The sequence below is a fragment of the Bombus impatiens genome, unplaced genomic scaffold (assembly GCF_000188095.3).
Source record: "Bombus impatiens unplaced genomic scaffold, BIMP_2.2 scf_0268, whole genome shotgun sequence".
Lineage (NCBI taxonomy): Eukaryota > Metazoa > Arthropoda > Insecta > Hymenoptera > Apidae > Bombus > Bombus impatiens.
Genome location: NT_176687.1, coordinates 244,715 through 260,561, shown reverse-complemented (window position 1 = coordinate 260,561; position 15,847 = coordinate 244,715). Strand labels below are relative to the sequence as shown.

Sequence of the window (15,847 nt, the reverse complement as noted above, 5' to 3'; positions counted from 1 at the left end):
ATATATATATATATATATATATATATATATATATATATATATTAGGAAATTATGGAAAAGTATGAACTATCTCTTAGATATCTTCTTGTTTGATAAAATAAAAGTAAGATCAAGATATAAAAATACGATTCGCAGTACAATTATCAGAATCTATTTCTGCGCAATTCGCGTAATCCTTGTAACTTATATATTCTTACGCCAGTTCGGCGGAATCATCGATTGTTCGATTGACGCAGAAAAACATTGATAGTAGTAGCCGGGTTGTGCGCTAGACAAAATGTGATGTAGGTTCGATGACTTTCTCCACGAACCCAAACTCTGTTAAGATTTCGACCAGTTGCCAGATTTTCTTGATACGTCAAACGACTGGTCAGATTTCCTTGATATCCTGATGTAAAACGACTGGTCGCAATTCGGGGAAAAACTATGGACGTGTTTGCGTCGCCCACGTTTATCGAATTATTTCTCCGATTGGAATTGAAACGTGCGAAAATAACAGTGAGAGAGAAATGTTAAGTGTGATACAGCTCGGTCAAGGGTGAAAAGGCAGCGCGAGAACACGTAGACAAGAAGGAAAAAATGGAAATGCTGCAATTTACATGACTCGGATACATCTCTCTTCCTCTGACACCTTCACGAAGGCAGACAACTATCGAGATAAGGAATATACCTGGAATCCGGTAAGAGAGGGAGATTCGGTCTCGCCTGCTCGATCCTCGGGCTTCGTGGAAGCGAAATTTGAATTTCGAATTGTATTGCGCAATCGCACCCACGCATAGGTGCACTCGTTCCGCCGCCTCGCCATCGCACGTGGAATCTTATGAAATCGAAAACATCGGTGTCCACCCTTTTTGTAATATTCCAGTATTTTTATTAGACGAAAGTAAAATATTCAACTTGAACGATCACGCTCCTAGACGATTCTCGATCATAGATTTCACAAGTACCGTTACATCATGCATAATTACAATGACTGACAAAAGTATTGGGACACTTAACACAGAAAATTTTGACGAATGTATTACGCGCGTTAGATGAAACTTCTTGGAGTTTCATTAACATCGTAATCAGAGTCGACTGTCGCGATTATATTGGCACAGTTTGATTGCAATTTGAAAATGTATATAAAAGTTGTCACAGTTTATTCGTTGTATTTGAGAACAGTCAATTATTTCCTGCTGATCGTTGATCATTGAATATATGGTATTAGATTCATTAAATTCAAACCTCGAATAAATGACATTTCATTTTTACCAACCAAATGATTAACAGTTGACTGTTCAAACGCTTTGATAATATTTTGCAAAGCACGTGCTTGTAATAAATATATTGTAACTTGTACATTTTTTCAGAACGGTTTCAAACTTTATCCAATATAATAATGTGTCTGATTGCAATGTTAATGAAACTTCAAAATGTTTTATACAACACGCGTAATAAATTAGTCATGTATTATTGAGCAGTAGTAGACCTTTTGGATTTTTGCATTTTTCAAACATTTCCCCTTTTTTTAAAGGAAATATTATTTATTATTGCCGTCCGTCATTATCGATCTTCTTGTCCCGATCGATAAATTTAATATAAAAAGCAGCATTTCGTATTAGATGGTAATTTATAGGATGCAGTCTGGTTAGTCGGAGATCAGAGATAAAATAAATTCGCTGTCAGAGCACAAATTGTTCCTACCCGTCGATTCAACGCGTGTCCAGCGCGGAGATTAATTTCCAGCGGCTACCAAGCTTTCGGAAGATGATCGCCAGTCTAGATAACAGAACATAGGAACTGACGCAGAGATGATAAAGGGCGGAATCCGACTCTTCCCGCCTCGGGAGAAAAGTCGCGTGCTGCGACGAAAGACGACGGATCGGATTCGTCGCATTCCGGCGAGACGTGCCCGAGACCACGAAGAGAGGAACATGAGTATTCCAATTTTAATGCGTACTTGTATTTCCCTTCTCTCGTCCCGTATCAAACGTTATCGATACTTTTTAATAATGCAGGAATAATTCAAGAATCGAATTAAAAATGCATTGCCAGTGTCGAGAAGGGATTTAAATCGATGCAATTCCTGAAGAGTATCGAGGAATATCAATGAGGCCAATCATTCACGACTAATTTGAAGTCACAAGACACGAATATTCCAATTAAAAATGCATTACAATCGCCACACGGCGTTATTTAAATCGGAGTCGTCGATGATAAATCGTTCAGGATTTCGTCGAAACGATCGTCGCAACGAAACTTGTTCCTGGCTCTGTCGTTGGCATTTCGGGGATTCTTCTTTTTTAAATGTTCCAGCAGAATCGCGCGAAATAAGAGGAACAGGAAGATGCCTCGGAAGAATCTTCAATTTTCTTCGGTTCTCATCTTCTAGGACTGGCTGGCCATCTGGTTTACTGTTTCCATCGTGGCCAGCAACTACGCATTTCCGCGCGTTAAATTCCTCTGTGGGAATCACACTGTTCACTTGGATCAGATACGATACGTTCGGCTGAACCAGATCCATGTACCAGAATCCGGCGAGTCTCCGATCGTAGTGCAGTCAACGTTGTTTTTTATCTTCCGGCATCGCATTCCCAGACTCTCTGTATCTTTTCAATTTGTTACGTTCAGCGACTTTCGAATCTTTAATTAAGGTTGTGTTTTCATAAATCGTTTTCTACAAACGCACAAAAAGGAAAGATGACAAAGATAAATACGATATTATTATCAATTTAATACGAATGAATAAGTGAACCTAATTTTGAGCTGGCCGATATTAAATGAAATTATTCCAATACTTTCGTGCGCCACAGTATGATCTCCAACTGGAATCGTTAATGCGTTATTTTAATTAAGAGGGACAATTTTTTGCGACCCTTGCGAGAATTGATTGTCGATACGCTGCTTTATCCTCGTACTTATCTCTTTCATAAATTTTGATGAATTACCATGAATGAAAATAATTTAGAAAATGAGAGAACATTGAAAACATCTTCGTACAGTCGCTTCTTCTTTTTAGAAATTGTAATTATCATACATCGTTATGCTCATAATGCATTGTTTAGAAACATCCAAATTCGATTAAAATTGTAATATGGTTCATCGATGACAACTGTGTTCCACGAAATTTTTGTTTAACCCACTAAGGAATAAGCTAACGACAGCATAGTTAGAGGACAAGATTGGTGAATTCTCGCACTGGAGGTTCCTTAGAGACGATTTTTCGATCCGGGAGGCAACGTGATGCCGCGACGTGCTGCACCGCGCTGATGTTGAGAAGCATGTGTAACGCCGATGTTTATCCACAAGTTATGCTCTTCGGATTTCGCTATTCTCAACGGGCTTGGCCCCGTGCCAGGGACCTAAAACTGGCTTGCTTAACTTCTACTACGTAGAACAGGAAAATAGAGGAGGTGTGTAGAATTATCAAGGCCGTAGACAGTTCGGCGAAGCGGATAGCTCCGAAAAATGCAAATTGCGCCTGAGTGGCGGGAACGTACGTCAATCGTTCGTTTGACGCAGCCATTTATCTTGAAATAATTTCGGTCTACTCGTTTTCTCTATTCTTAGAAAGAACATTCTCGGGGATTTATCGAACGATTAAGGAAAAACTAATGCTTGGAGGAAATTCTTAGATCGTCCTGAATCCGATCTCTATTCTTACTTTAAACAGTAATTTAATTATGTCTGTAGTAACTCGCGCCTCCTTTCTCTAAAATACCTACGAACTGATTTGTTTTCCTTAGCTGAAATTTAGCATCTTCTCATTTTTCAAGATATGTTGAAATATTTGAAGCTCCCTGCGTTTTGCACCTTTAAGGAACGTCAGAAGGTATACAGGTTCGATATTTTTAATCGAACAAAGAAAAACAAAGATGGTATAAAACTTTCGTTTTCTTCAATGTCGATATAGTAGATGGGACATTTTAGTTAAGAAGGGCAATGATCTTCTTTTGCTCAACAAGGGGTCGCAAACTTTACAAATATCTTATCAATTTGTTATTGATGCTTCGCTTCATCCCTCGTGTTTCTTGAATTTTTACTTTCCCTTCGAATTTCTTTTCTCCGAGTAGATTGTCAAGGGCATGCATTGAACATCATAAAATTTTATTCAAATAAAAATGTCCTTCAGAAAATAAATGGCTTAAAAATGACTCAGATACCAGGAGAATGACCTAACAGAATGGACGTACGTTGTTTGTTTGATCGATGAAACGATCGATCAAGAAGAAATTCTTCTTGTAGACGTTGATCAAGGACTGTTTATCTCTGTTTTTTAACTTCCACTTCTTACGACGCATCACAGTCGCTGTATAAGCACTGTCTACCTAGACCTAGACTGTCTAGGAAATCAAGTTCTTCGCAGTTAGGGTGTCAGATAGCGCATGAAAAACATGCGGGCCTGGTTTCCTACAAAAATTTGTACGTGACTCGTGTTCCTGTCTCGTCTCCCGTCACGTCTCGGATAGATAAGAGGCGACTCATCTTCCTGATCCACTTCGTCTTAATCTTTGCTCCGCCGAATTAATTTGTTAATCACTTCCTATAATCGTGAAATTAAAAATTCGCGAAAACAAATCAGTTTCAGGTAGTTTGATTTTAATTCTTCCAAAGTATGTTAGTACGATATATATATATAATTTAATTATTCATAAGCATGATACAATTTATTTTATATAGAGATGAAACAACGTGCACCATTTTGCGCGATTAGACTAATTAAACTAGAACTACTGATCTTTACCATGCATCCAAAGTATGTTACATATAGCTAATTAGAACTAAATAAATAAGTACATATACGTAGTCATATTTCTGCTTCGATGAAAGTAAAAATTACATTACAATAATTTTCAATAAAAAAGAAAAAGAAAAAGAAAAGAAGAAAAAAAAGAAAAGAAAAAATTTGATACCAATCATTTTAATTGGTAGTTCTAGTGTTAACAAATAGCCGTGATTAACAGACCACTTAGATCTTGAGTAATTGGATTTTTTTTGTCAACGAAGGGCTTTCTTTAGCATATTCCTGTCTTCTTGCGAATCGATCTGAAATCGCATTTGAAATCAATTCTGAAGGTTTTCGAAGTTATATTATTCGTGAACCGATCTTTTTTTTCTGGAAAGACCTTCGATCGGTCCACGTGCGCTTAAGAAATCCGCCTCTCCCATTATTCGGGTACGCGGACAAATAAGCCTCGTTATATAATTTGATCGAAATCTCAGGCAAAGAAAAAAGGGACGATTGAAATCGATGGCATTCCGACTTACGCTCCAGGCGACACATTCATCGTAACCTTTCCCTAAATAAATGGGTGAAAGCTTCAGCGTGCAGGAGTGACTAATTATCTAGTGGCAACATACTTGCAATCCTCTCGGAGGTCGCCGATAAAGCGTTTGTTTGCGCGAGTGAATATTTAATGCGCTGCAGTTCCGTAATACCCGTGTTTTTCAAATTTTACATAGATTAGTGAGCAATTAAAGAAACAATATTATTCTTTGAAGGTATTTGCAAATTACTGTTGTAATTTTCCACAATTACATAATACTTTAATTTTAGTATTAGAAGTTATGTAAAAAATATATGAAGATCACAAGAGAAAATATAATATTCTTCTTGTTGAATTTCTAATCCTAATATAGCCTTCTGGTTAAATAGAAGAATTTTAATACGACATAATTGAAAACTGATAGAAGCTGCTGCGTACAAGGATGTAAGTCTTTTGAAAATAATTGATAATTATAATCATTATTGTTATTAACACAAACGATATTTCAATATTACGGAGAACAATATTTTTAAAGTTTATGAGGAAGACGCATATTTCAGCTCCGTGATCAAATACAAAGGTAGAAAATCATTGAAATTACGAAAAATGCATCATTGTAAATCTGTAAAATTTCTATAAAAAATTACGAATTGATAACTTTATAAACTCTGATAATTCTAAAGTTAATATAGGATTTTAAGATGTTTCTCAGAAATTCGCTATTGTCCAACGATCGCATTACCTTGTACCCTCAAAGAACGCAAAATCTCAAGAACGATTCTTGAAGTCGACGTAACTCGCAGTGAATTCCCCTAATTCCTTCTCAATTATTCGCGCGTCCGTCATTAGGTGATTACGGCGAAGGTGATTTCCTTTTTCAAGGTATACGCCGTACGATTAACGCAATACTTCTCGCGCACGATAATTATTTTTATCGTCTAGGAAGCGCGTCTCGCAATTTCCTCCCGGTCAGTCATTACACGGAATGTCGTAGAATCGTCATGATCCTCGTGATTCTCGCCTGAAATCTGAATTGCGAGCAGATATCGTCGATTACGAGCACGGTTTTCCGGTTTGCTGGTGCACGCGGAGGCCGCCAACGACTTGTGCGTGGCTAAACACGGCGGAAGAATTTTGATGGACCACGCAAGAGAAAGTATCGACAGCCGTCGCGACGTTCACCCTGTTAAATTGCGTTTCGCGTCCGCCTTCACCCACGATCCGTTACAACGACGCGTCGTCACGTGACCGACAGCTACGTACCAGACTCGTGTGAAAAAGAGCCAGGAATTTTTTTCGACCTGTCGCCGATACAATTGCCCTGTCTCCTCGAAATTCACGGGTTCTTTTCGAATTCAGGGCTCGTAGGGCTCGCTGGATGAACGAGGCATTCGAATCGACTCCTCAGGATTGTCGCCCTTTTCTGTTATTGCGCAGGTAATTTTCGAACCACCGAAAATTCGTGGCTGTCGGAAGAAATTCGCTTCGAGGTATTCTCTCGTTTAGGTAATTTTCGAGCCATCGAGAGAGAATTCATAGTCTGTCGAATTAACAGACTACTGAAAACTCATATCCATTAAAAAAAATTCAAGTTGAAAGAAATCTATTTTACAAAATAAACAAGATTAACGTTTCCTACAGATCACTTTTCACAGATCAAACTCGACGGTAATAGTATCGTGTGGCTCTATAGCGTAATTTTATTTTATTTTTGAATCTATTACGGTTAAAAATGAAAAATAAAAATGATTCAAAAATTGCTTCGGCTACAATGATGGACTATGTATCGGTAGTCAATTTTAACAAGCATGTATAATATATAACATATAACGTAACAACATGTACGATAAGCGTAATACTCCATTGTCTTATCGCGCTGCAGGTGGAAATCTACGATAATTAGTGCGCTTAACCCGTGTCCCCTACGCGACACGAGGCCGATCGTATGAAACGAGGTCAATTGTAAAATCTTGTACTCGAAATTCATTGTTTCCCCTACTATCCATTGATGGTAATGATTAATAGTCATATCATCTTCAGTGATACAAGAGGCTTATCTGAGTGCACGCGTCCGAAGATATCGATGCCGTAGCATTTCTGATCCGTCGAGCGTCAGTATAGTAGAATTCTTTTCTTTGTCCAAGACGGATCGTGACTAAGAACTTTTGCTTACTTAACGTTCTATAATTTTACATTCAATTATTATCAAATTTGTGCGTTACCTATCGTAAAGATTGTGATCGAATACGTGATATAATTTGATCGGTATAATTAGTGTTGATAAAAAGAACAGTTTACTCTTCTTTTTCTTATATATATATTTTTTTTCTTTTTTGTGTTTGGGTAAAAGTTATTTTTTGAAAATTAAACCATGTGTTGTGCGAAATTCGGCAATTAGTGGACTTACTCTTATCAGAGTTATCTGGTATCGAAATAAGCAATTATTGTACCACTTATCAGTTACTCGTACGAGTAAGGTAACCCTGCTTCTGCAGAAATAATTGCCTTTTTTTCTCGATCACAATGCGTTAGTTATCTTTATGTCAGTTAGTTAGTAACAAACTGCGCCTGACAAAGAGAGCACATTTCTGTTGGAAATATGTCTGGGACCCTAAATCCCGGGTTTGAGGTATTTTATATTTAGTTTATTCTGTTCAATCATTTCGAGTATTTCAGATATTTTATACTTCATTTCTTCTATACAACTTCCTATTATTCTCTATAATTTTTTCCCTAAAAATATTTCCTCTTACTTTAATTAGTTAATTTCTGAAAAGTATTATCGTAAAACGTTATTTCCGTATTATATAAAATATTCTATTGCGTCAAGATTTCAACTGAGAGTGATTAGTATTCCTCAAGCGATTATTTTTAGCAAGTTTCTCTGTTTTTACAGAGTAACGAGTTTAACACATTCGAGATTGAACATCTGACAAGCGAGGAAATGACAAGAAACGTGGTATGCGGCGCGCTTGTGTCTCTTCGTTTGTAATGACAATGATAAAAGATTGTTAAAAGAATGCTATTGTTCAGTGAGATAAATTATTACATAAAAGTTTCGTCAAGTATTTATCAATGATAGTCATGTTTCTCGTTATCTAGAGTACTAGCGAAAACTGTGCAGAATTTTTTATATTCATATTTAGCGCAATATTATTTTCGTTATCGCTTTGACTATAAAATAGACTTATATTTTCAACTTCTGTTTCCTTTTTCAGGAAATGGCAGAAAATTCGTCTGGTTATTTGCGTGCAGGACACGATGCCTTGAACAATTTTTATTCAAAACATCAGCTACTGTTCAAGTGTCTGTATTTGATTATAGTAAATGCTGTGGTAGTAATTTATCTTGTTTCTGCCACATTATACTGGAAAAAAAACAGTGAGTAATCACGATTCTGAAAATTTGATTATTTCGTTATTTTTATTTAATCCAGACTTTTATCAGATGACGAGAATTACTTCAATTGGTGCGATGGTTACGGACTGCTAATCATCTTATTAGCGATCACTTATGGCGGACTTTTTTATCATTACTTAGGGCACTTAATTCTCGGATATTGTTGCCGACCATTCAACAACGTCGTCAAAAATCTCAACAAAACAAGGTAAAAATCTACTCGATTTAATAAATGCATGATCGGCGATGTTATCAATGATTCAGTTGATTATACCGAATGTTCAATTTCTATTTTTGGTAGATATGGAAGCATTATTATTCAGACGGTACTTTATGCCTGTTTCTTAATTGGAATCATAGTATTTCTCATTATTGACACTGCTAATTCGAGGGAGAGATTAAGGAGTGGACTTGGGATCATTATATTGCTCGCTATCGGATACATATTCTCAAAACATCCTGGTCGCGTGAGTAAATCGCATGTCAGATATTACAAAATTACAATTTAATACACACACTATCGATTCGATATACTACCGAAATTTTTCATCAAATTTTATTTTACTTTCACTCTGAGTAGATTATCGAACGGATATCTTGAGATACAATGACGAGCGTATAAATAGGATACTTATTTCTAAGTTCCATTTTTATCTTTTCCCTGTAATGTAGGATTTAAAAGTACGCTTTTCATATTCTAAAGCGCTTTAAATATAGAATGGCTCTTTATCTTAAATAATAACAATATTGTAATGGTGTAGATATGTATTTAAAGAATATGTAAATGTGTAACCATACATAGAATGCACATGAAATGCAAAAACGTACGAAACATTCCAAGTAAAGTATTCATTATAGTATCTGATAGGTGAAACAAATTTTTATTTAGCTTCCGATTCTTTATTTGTATTCATAAAGGTATGAATTTGCAGAGAAATTCGCAATCTAATTATAAAATATGATAGTTCGTATAAGAACCCTTCCCATTTATATGCTCGCCGCTATTAAAACAAACGCTTAACATTACATGTTCTATATTACATAAAAATCGGAAAAGTTTGACCAAGAATTGATATTTATTATCTTTACAAATTCAGGTCAAATGGAGACCAGTTTTGTCTGGATTGATTCTACAATTTCTCTTTGGTCTCTTCTTAATTCGATGGCCCTTGGGTCGATCTATTTTCCAATGCCTCGCTAACAAAGTAGAGGGGTTCTTGAACTTCGCCAAGAGCGGTGCAAGCTTCATTTACTCCGACAAATTAGTCACCGATGGTGTCTTCGCTTTCAGCGTCAGTGAATTCCCTCTTTTAGCCCACAAAATAAATTATCCTCGCTAACTAAAATACTTTATACTTCAGGTGCTGCCTGTGATTTTTTACTTCAGCTTCTTCATCCAGATTTTCTACTATTTAGGTACCATGCAATGGTTCATTTTCAATTTAGGTAGAATATTACAGAGTGTCGTGGGAACTTCGATTTGCGAATCAGTAACATGTGCTGGAAACATTTTTCTTGGAATGGTATGAAGGTAGAAACCGGTATTTTTTTTGGATATTGTGACTGTATATTTATTTTCAGACGGAATCACCGTTAATGATCAAACCTTATTTGAACAAACTGACTACCTCGGAATTGCACACCATTATGTGTTCGGGTTTTGCCACGGTGTCAGGTGACTAAACAAAATGTTCGATTATTTCCCTTTATCGAGAAGATGCTAATTATAATTTTTAGGAACCGTTTTCGCCGCGTACATAAAGTTTGGTGCAAATCCTGCTCATCTGATAACCTCCACTTTGATGGCAGCACCAGGAACTCTCTGTTACTCCAAGTTATTTTACCCGGAAACCGAAAAGGTCATAGTCACTTCCCATAATGTTAAATTAGAAAAATCGTGAGTTTCTTTGCAATATAGCGTACTACGGTGATAGTACTTCAACGAAATGTTATTTATCATAGAAAATTTGTTTTAGGAAGGACTCTAGTTTAGTCGATGCTGCGAGCAAAGGAGCTGTGGCAGCGATTCCTCTGATTTTAGGCATAATCGCTAACATCGTCGCGTTCGTGTCCTTTATGGCGTTGGTCAACTCTCTGCTCTCTTGGATAGGGTCATTGGTTGGTTACGAAGAATTGAGCTTGGAAGTGAGGAAACGTTAAAATACTCAGAATAATTTCATTCTTTCTGTTTTGTTGAAAGGTCATTCTTTTCTAGTTGATCCTATCGAAAGTATTCATGCCACTCAGTTGGATCATGGGAGTGCCATGGGATCAATGTGACGACGTGGCTACTCTCATAGGTCTGAAGACTGTGGTTAACGAGTTTGTGGCCTACGAAACTCTAGGAAAGTATAAGGAACAAGGTCGAATTTTTGGTAGAACCGAGGCCATAGCTACTTTTGCGATTTGTGGATTTGCGAATCCTAGCTCAGTGGGAATCACCATGAGCATGATGAATTCTCTAGCTCCTGATAAGAAGGAATCTGTGGCCAATGCTGTCATGAGAGCATTCGTGGGTGGCAGCATTATCTGTTTCATCACTGCCAGCATTGCTGGTAAGATTTGGAAGATCATTTTCCAGTTAAGATTTTCTCTGCTGATGAACTTTCATTTTCAGGAATGCTGATATCCGATGACTATTACTAACAATGAGTGATCATATTGCCATGGACCGTGACTGACAGTCCAATGATCACCACAATATCTATTGATTACCCAATTATCAGAAAACGCCATTAGTTTACCGTTTTGTAAAATATTATTGTAAATAGGTAGGTCAATAAGGAAGACTTAGTTTCCTCGACAGACTTAACTGATATTATTGCACAATATTATATTATAACATAAATATTAAAATCGACAAATAACTCCCGGCTACATCGAGTTCTTTAAATCACTCTAAGTAAGTTTTGAAAAAAGTACGAGTAACATGGAAACCTAAGCTAGTGCATTTTGTACATTTTCGGTGATCATAAATGCGATCGTATATAATAATAAGTAAAGAAATATCACAAAAGACATCGATATAGGTGCTATTCAATGTATGGGATTGGCAATGTATCACATCTTGGATGTGGAATGTTTGTGTTGTGTACTTTCTCGAACAACAAGAAGTGGGTGCATTATTATACGTATCCTAAATGCATTTTTATGGTAGACTGTGAAGTTGATGGACATCGTAGAGATTGTGTGTTCGATTGAATACATCAGTGGTTACCTCCAACATTTTTGGCAAAACATCGACGTTTCTTTGAACGTCTGTACCACAGACCTAAAAAAGAGATATGAAAAGAATGATTAAAATCCAGAAAGGTCTATTATTTTTATATAAAAACATAAATACCTTTCTGAATAATAATTCTCTGGTAGGCATTGTATACATGGCAACCACCGCTGCCTTTCTGACTACCCATGGATGGTGCTTAGCTAATGTTTTATTGTAAGCATCCTGGCAACAGCTGGATGTCTTATCACTGTCCGACAATTCTCCCAATTGTCTTAAAAACTCTCTAATAAAATCTACAAATTCGGAAGATATTAGTGAATAGAACACAATACATCCTTGCAGAGAAACTTTCATACATTGTAATACCTAATCCTCTATGAAGTCTCAACAGCGTACGAGCACCATTTGAGTGATCTCCTTTGTCCAGAATCTTGTTTTCTTTCTCATATTCTATCATAGATTTTATCGTGGTATAATTCCGGTCATCTTTGTTCATTAAATCATTCAATACCTGGATCTTTTCCTTCAAGTCAGAGGATACAAAGCCAAAAACACTGCCCATCAATTGGAAAAATCTGCAAACAAGAAATAACATTACACATATGTCATTCTCAAATGAAAACAGATGGTAAGAAGTATTTAATGACAGGGATTTGTAAATTTAGATCAATAAAAGATATTACACGAATTGTAGACATTACGCATGTCATTGACATTACGACAATAATTCAGACTTAGGAGAAAGTTATGAATGACTATTAATTAGATGCAAAGTTTACTTCCAGCTGATTATAGGTTATAGTTAATAGAAAACACAATCTCTTGCCACCTTACTTGTAAAGTTCATTGTAGGCATCCAAATAGGCTCTGAGGTCAATATCGTCGTCTTGTAAGAGTGCTCGGTCAAAATGGTCGTGAACTAGTCTAAGATCGAAATACAGCAGTTCGGAGCCTTCCGCCATTTTCGCGTTTCCGTATTAGGCACAGTAAATGACGACTAAACTCATTTGCCACTTGTTACTTGCCACGCAGGTAAAATTTAAATCACCTTATCTGATCAAAGATAACATACTAATTAAACGCAGTTCTGCTTTTATGCGTTCTGTTGTTCGTGCAAACTGAGATAACGAAACGAAGATGATAAACCGGGCTGTAGAAGTCAATTTTATTCTGCTGTTAGACTGGATGGTAGTTAATTATCAATGTCGATAAATTTTAGTATTTATGTATATTGAAAATTTTAGGAGATGAACTTCATTTATAAAAGTGTTATATTGATAAACTTTATTTTCTAACCTAGTGATTATGGTATCACATTGCGCATAAATTTTAGGTTTAATCCTTCAAGCCGTAGAGGAAATAACAAAATATCTTTCTTCGTATCATCGAATATGAAATTTCTTTAGTTCTATCACAACCAAAATACAAAATAGATGTGACATGTAATGATTTATTGTATACAAGATTATCGATTCCTTAAGTAGTGGTAAAAGCAGAGAGATAGAACATGAATCGTTATAGAATCAAGCACACCCTACTAGTAAATTTTGTAATTAAAATTTGAAATTAAATCTTATTGAATCATCTTTTTGGCTGATACATTTCCTTGGTAACTCATACAATGAGATTTCAGAAGTACTTTAACCTTGATTATTGCTTCACTTTAACATAATTTGTTCTTTTTATATCATACCAACATATACCATAAAATATACCATTTATTGTTTTTTAGATAAGAGTAAGGAAGATAAAGAAGCGAGTTGCTCGGTAAGGTAGGAAATGTAACAAAAGTTGAACTCGTAAATGTAATTAAGTTATTAGTATTTTAATTTTAATACTCTACTATAAATTGATGAGTGTAATAATGTTGCAGTATATGAACGTAACTTGATTTTTAAATCGTTATCTATCAACACTGCAATCGGTAATTGATAAATAGTTTACCGATCGTAGTTTCTTCACAGGTTTCCAAACATCTCCAAGTGGGTCGCTGTACACTGTCCCTCTGTTTTCTTCTCTGCAATCTAATTCAATTGCAAACGAATGACCATTAAACATTTCAAACTTGCGCTACCGCATATTCATTCGCGTGAAAGCAAATGAATAGAAAACTCTGAAGGAACATGTACTTTGACAGAAAAATTTTCATCTTCCTTCTTTTCAATCTTCTCCTATCTTTTTATAATATCAAGGAAGAATATTTTACAATTTTATCATTGCTACGTTTTATCAATTGAAATTGGCAATTCGCTAAAAATAATTAATTCGAAAATCGACCATAATTTCCACGACCATGAACCTTAAGAAAAGTCCACGGCAGTAATTAGTATTGACCATTACGTAATCGGTTACGCATACGAACAATAGCGTACGAACAAAAGAGTTTGAGAATCTGACTGACACATAGATATACGTTGGTAACTGGTATCCCTGGGGGCGTTAAATAATTCACCGCAGCTGGGACTGAGGGTTAGGTAAGAGGCGAAGCTTGTGGGAGGGCGAAGGAGGCGAAGGTTGAAGGGCCGATCAAATATTCACGTCTACTTCAACGCGGATGGAGCTAAGCAGCGTGGAGTATGGAGAACGTAACCGAGAAAACAAGAAGCAGCAAAATCGAGATTGACCATCTCTCATATCCTTTTTCCTTTCGAAAACCTTCGCGCTGCTTACGAATCACCGAATTCAGAAATCCAAACATTCCGGTCTATGCCATATGTCTTAGCCTTTCTTTTTTTACGACGGTTACCCGTATTCAGTCAAGTGATCTCACGGGGGTTCAACTCGAACGACCAATCACGCTGAGGCGCATAAAAATGTGTCACTGGGGTGTTGTAACGTCCGCCGTCCAAGCTTGACAATAGCGATTTCACCAATCGTCTTGATAGTTGCCCGCGATGTGCCACGAATTTGGTCAGTTTCAGCGTTTTTTCCCCTTCTTTGTATATCATTCGAGTAAGTGGATAAAGTGTTCCATTGTAAAGGAGATGACGAGGTTACTTTTGAAAATATCTGAATTCCTGACGGATCATCCATGATGTGTCATAAATCCGGTCAGTTTCAACCTTCTTTTTTTCGTAATTCATAGTACAGAATATTTTCTATTACAACAGGAACATTTTTAGAATGTTGTTTTATCGTCAACTCGATCATTGTTCTGTTCTTTACTTCTTCAACTCATCTATTCTTCGAAAAAGGCTCGTTCTTTGAACACACTCCATCCACCGATTCGATGTGTTTCAACGTTTCTCCTTCTTTGTAACTCATCCTGACTTTGATAATCATCCTGCTGTTTAGCCTCCCCATACAGCTGTTGTGTTCATGCTTTGAAAAAAGCCCAATTTCTCACGTAACTCGTCTATGATGTGCCACTAATTCGATATTTCTTTTCTTAGTTGCAAATGCAGAGAAGTCCTCCGCTATAACATAGACACGCTGTGGATGTTGTTTTTATCGTCGACTCGATAATCGTCCCGTTATTTACTCTTTCACCCCATTCAGTTCCGGTGACCCTTTGTAAGAAAGCTGATCTTTCGAAGGCAACATCGTCCGGATGAAGGGCGCCAGAAAGAATTGGTCAACGAGGCGTACTCCGCTCCTAATCATCATTCTAATTATCCCGGTAACCCAATCCGGTGTTCGTGTCGCGCCTTGGCTTCTTGCCTCCATTCCCTCCTCAAATTCTCGATTCTCTCGTCCCAGTCCGCACCCTGTCTAACAAATTTTCTACCCTCCCAAGCTGAGTTGTCGGTCGTCTCCTTCTTCGTCGATCGTCATCGTTCCCTCCTGCTCCAATATCTAGCTTCTTCTCTTTCCTTTCAAGCTGTCGGTTCCTTGCGCTCCTTGGTCCCGCGACGCGTCTCCTCTCTTTTCTTCCGTCTGGAAGTCTAGCTGCGGGATTGCCGACGACCGCCCATCTAAGTTTAACAATTAACGGCCGACTAGGGAAAAATAAATTAATTGCGAACTAGCGCCG

At 36.9% G+C, this 15,847-nt stretch overlaps 2 protein-coding genes across 4 annotated transcripts; one reads left to right on the top strand and one right to left on the bottom strand.

The window, feature by feature from the left end:
- The first annotated feature begins 7,164 nt into the window (after positions 1-7,164).
- Positions 7,165-12,185, top strand: LOC100747926 (solute carrier family 28 member 3). Of its 2 annotated transcripts, XM_003488847.4 has the most exons (12): positions 7,849-7,878; positions 8,146-8,208; positions 8,468-8,630; positions 8,697-8,856; positions 8,950-9,115; positions 9,746-9,940; positions 10,010-10,171; positions 10,230-10,323; positions 10,386-10,545; positions 10,625-10,793; positions 10,864-11,203; positions 11,266-12,185. In XM_003488847.4, exons 1-12 carry the CDS (start codon positions 7,849-7,851, stop codon positions 11,292-11,294), a joined length of 1,731 nt encoding a protein of 576 aa, XP_003488895.1. In that variant the 3' UTR covers positions 11,295-12,185. The 2 variants fall into 2 exon arrangements, with proteins under 2 accessions (XP_012240111.1, XP_003488895.1); XM_012384688.3 differs by lacking the exon at positions 8,146-8,208 and having other exon boundaries at positions 7,165-7,878.
- Positions 11,443-13,259, bottom strand: LOC100748046 (ceramide-1-phosphate transfer protein). 2 transcript variants are annotated; one of them, XM_033320314.1, is made up of 5 exons: positions 13,171-13,259; positions 12,709-12,927; positions 12,241-12,449; positions 11,992-12,167; positions 11,510-11,919 (listed from the first exon to the last, which is right to left on the bottom strand). In XM_033320314.1, exons 2-5 carry the CDS (start codon positions 12,834-12,836, stop codon positions 11,797-11,799), a joined length of 636 nt encoding a protein of 211 aa, XP_033176205.1. In that variant the 5' UTR covers positions 12,837-12,927; positions 13,171-13,259; the 3' UTR covers positions 11,510-11,796. The 2 variants fall into 2 exon arrangements, with proteins under 2 accessions (XP_012240113.1, XP_033176205.1); XM_012384690.3 differs by lacking the exon at positions 13,171-13,259 and having other exon boundaries at positions 11,443-11,919; positions 12,709-13,056.
- Positions 13,260-15,847: the final 2,588 nt, after the last annotated feature.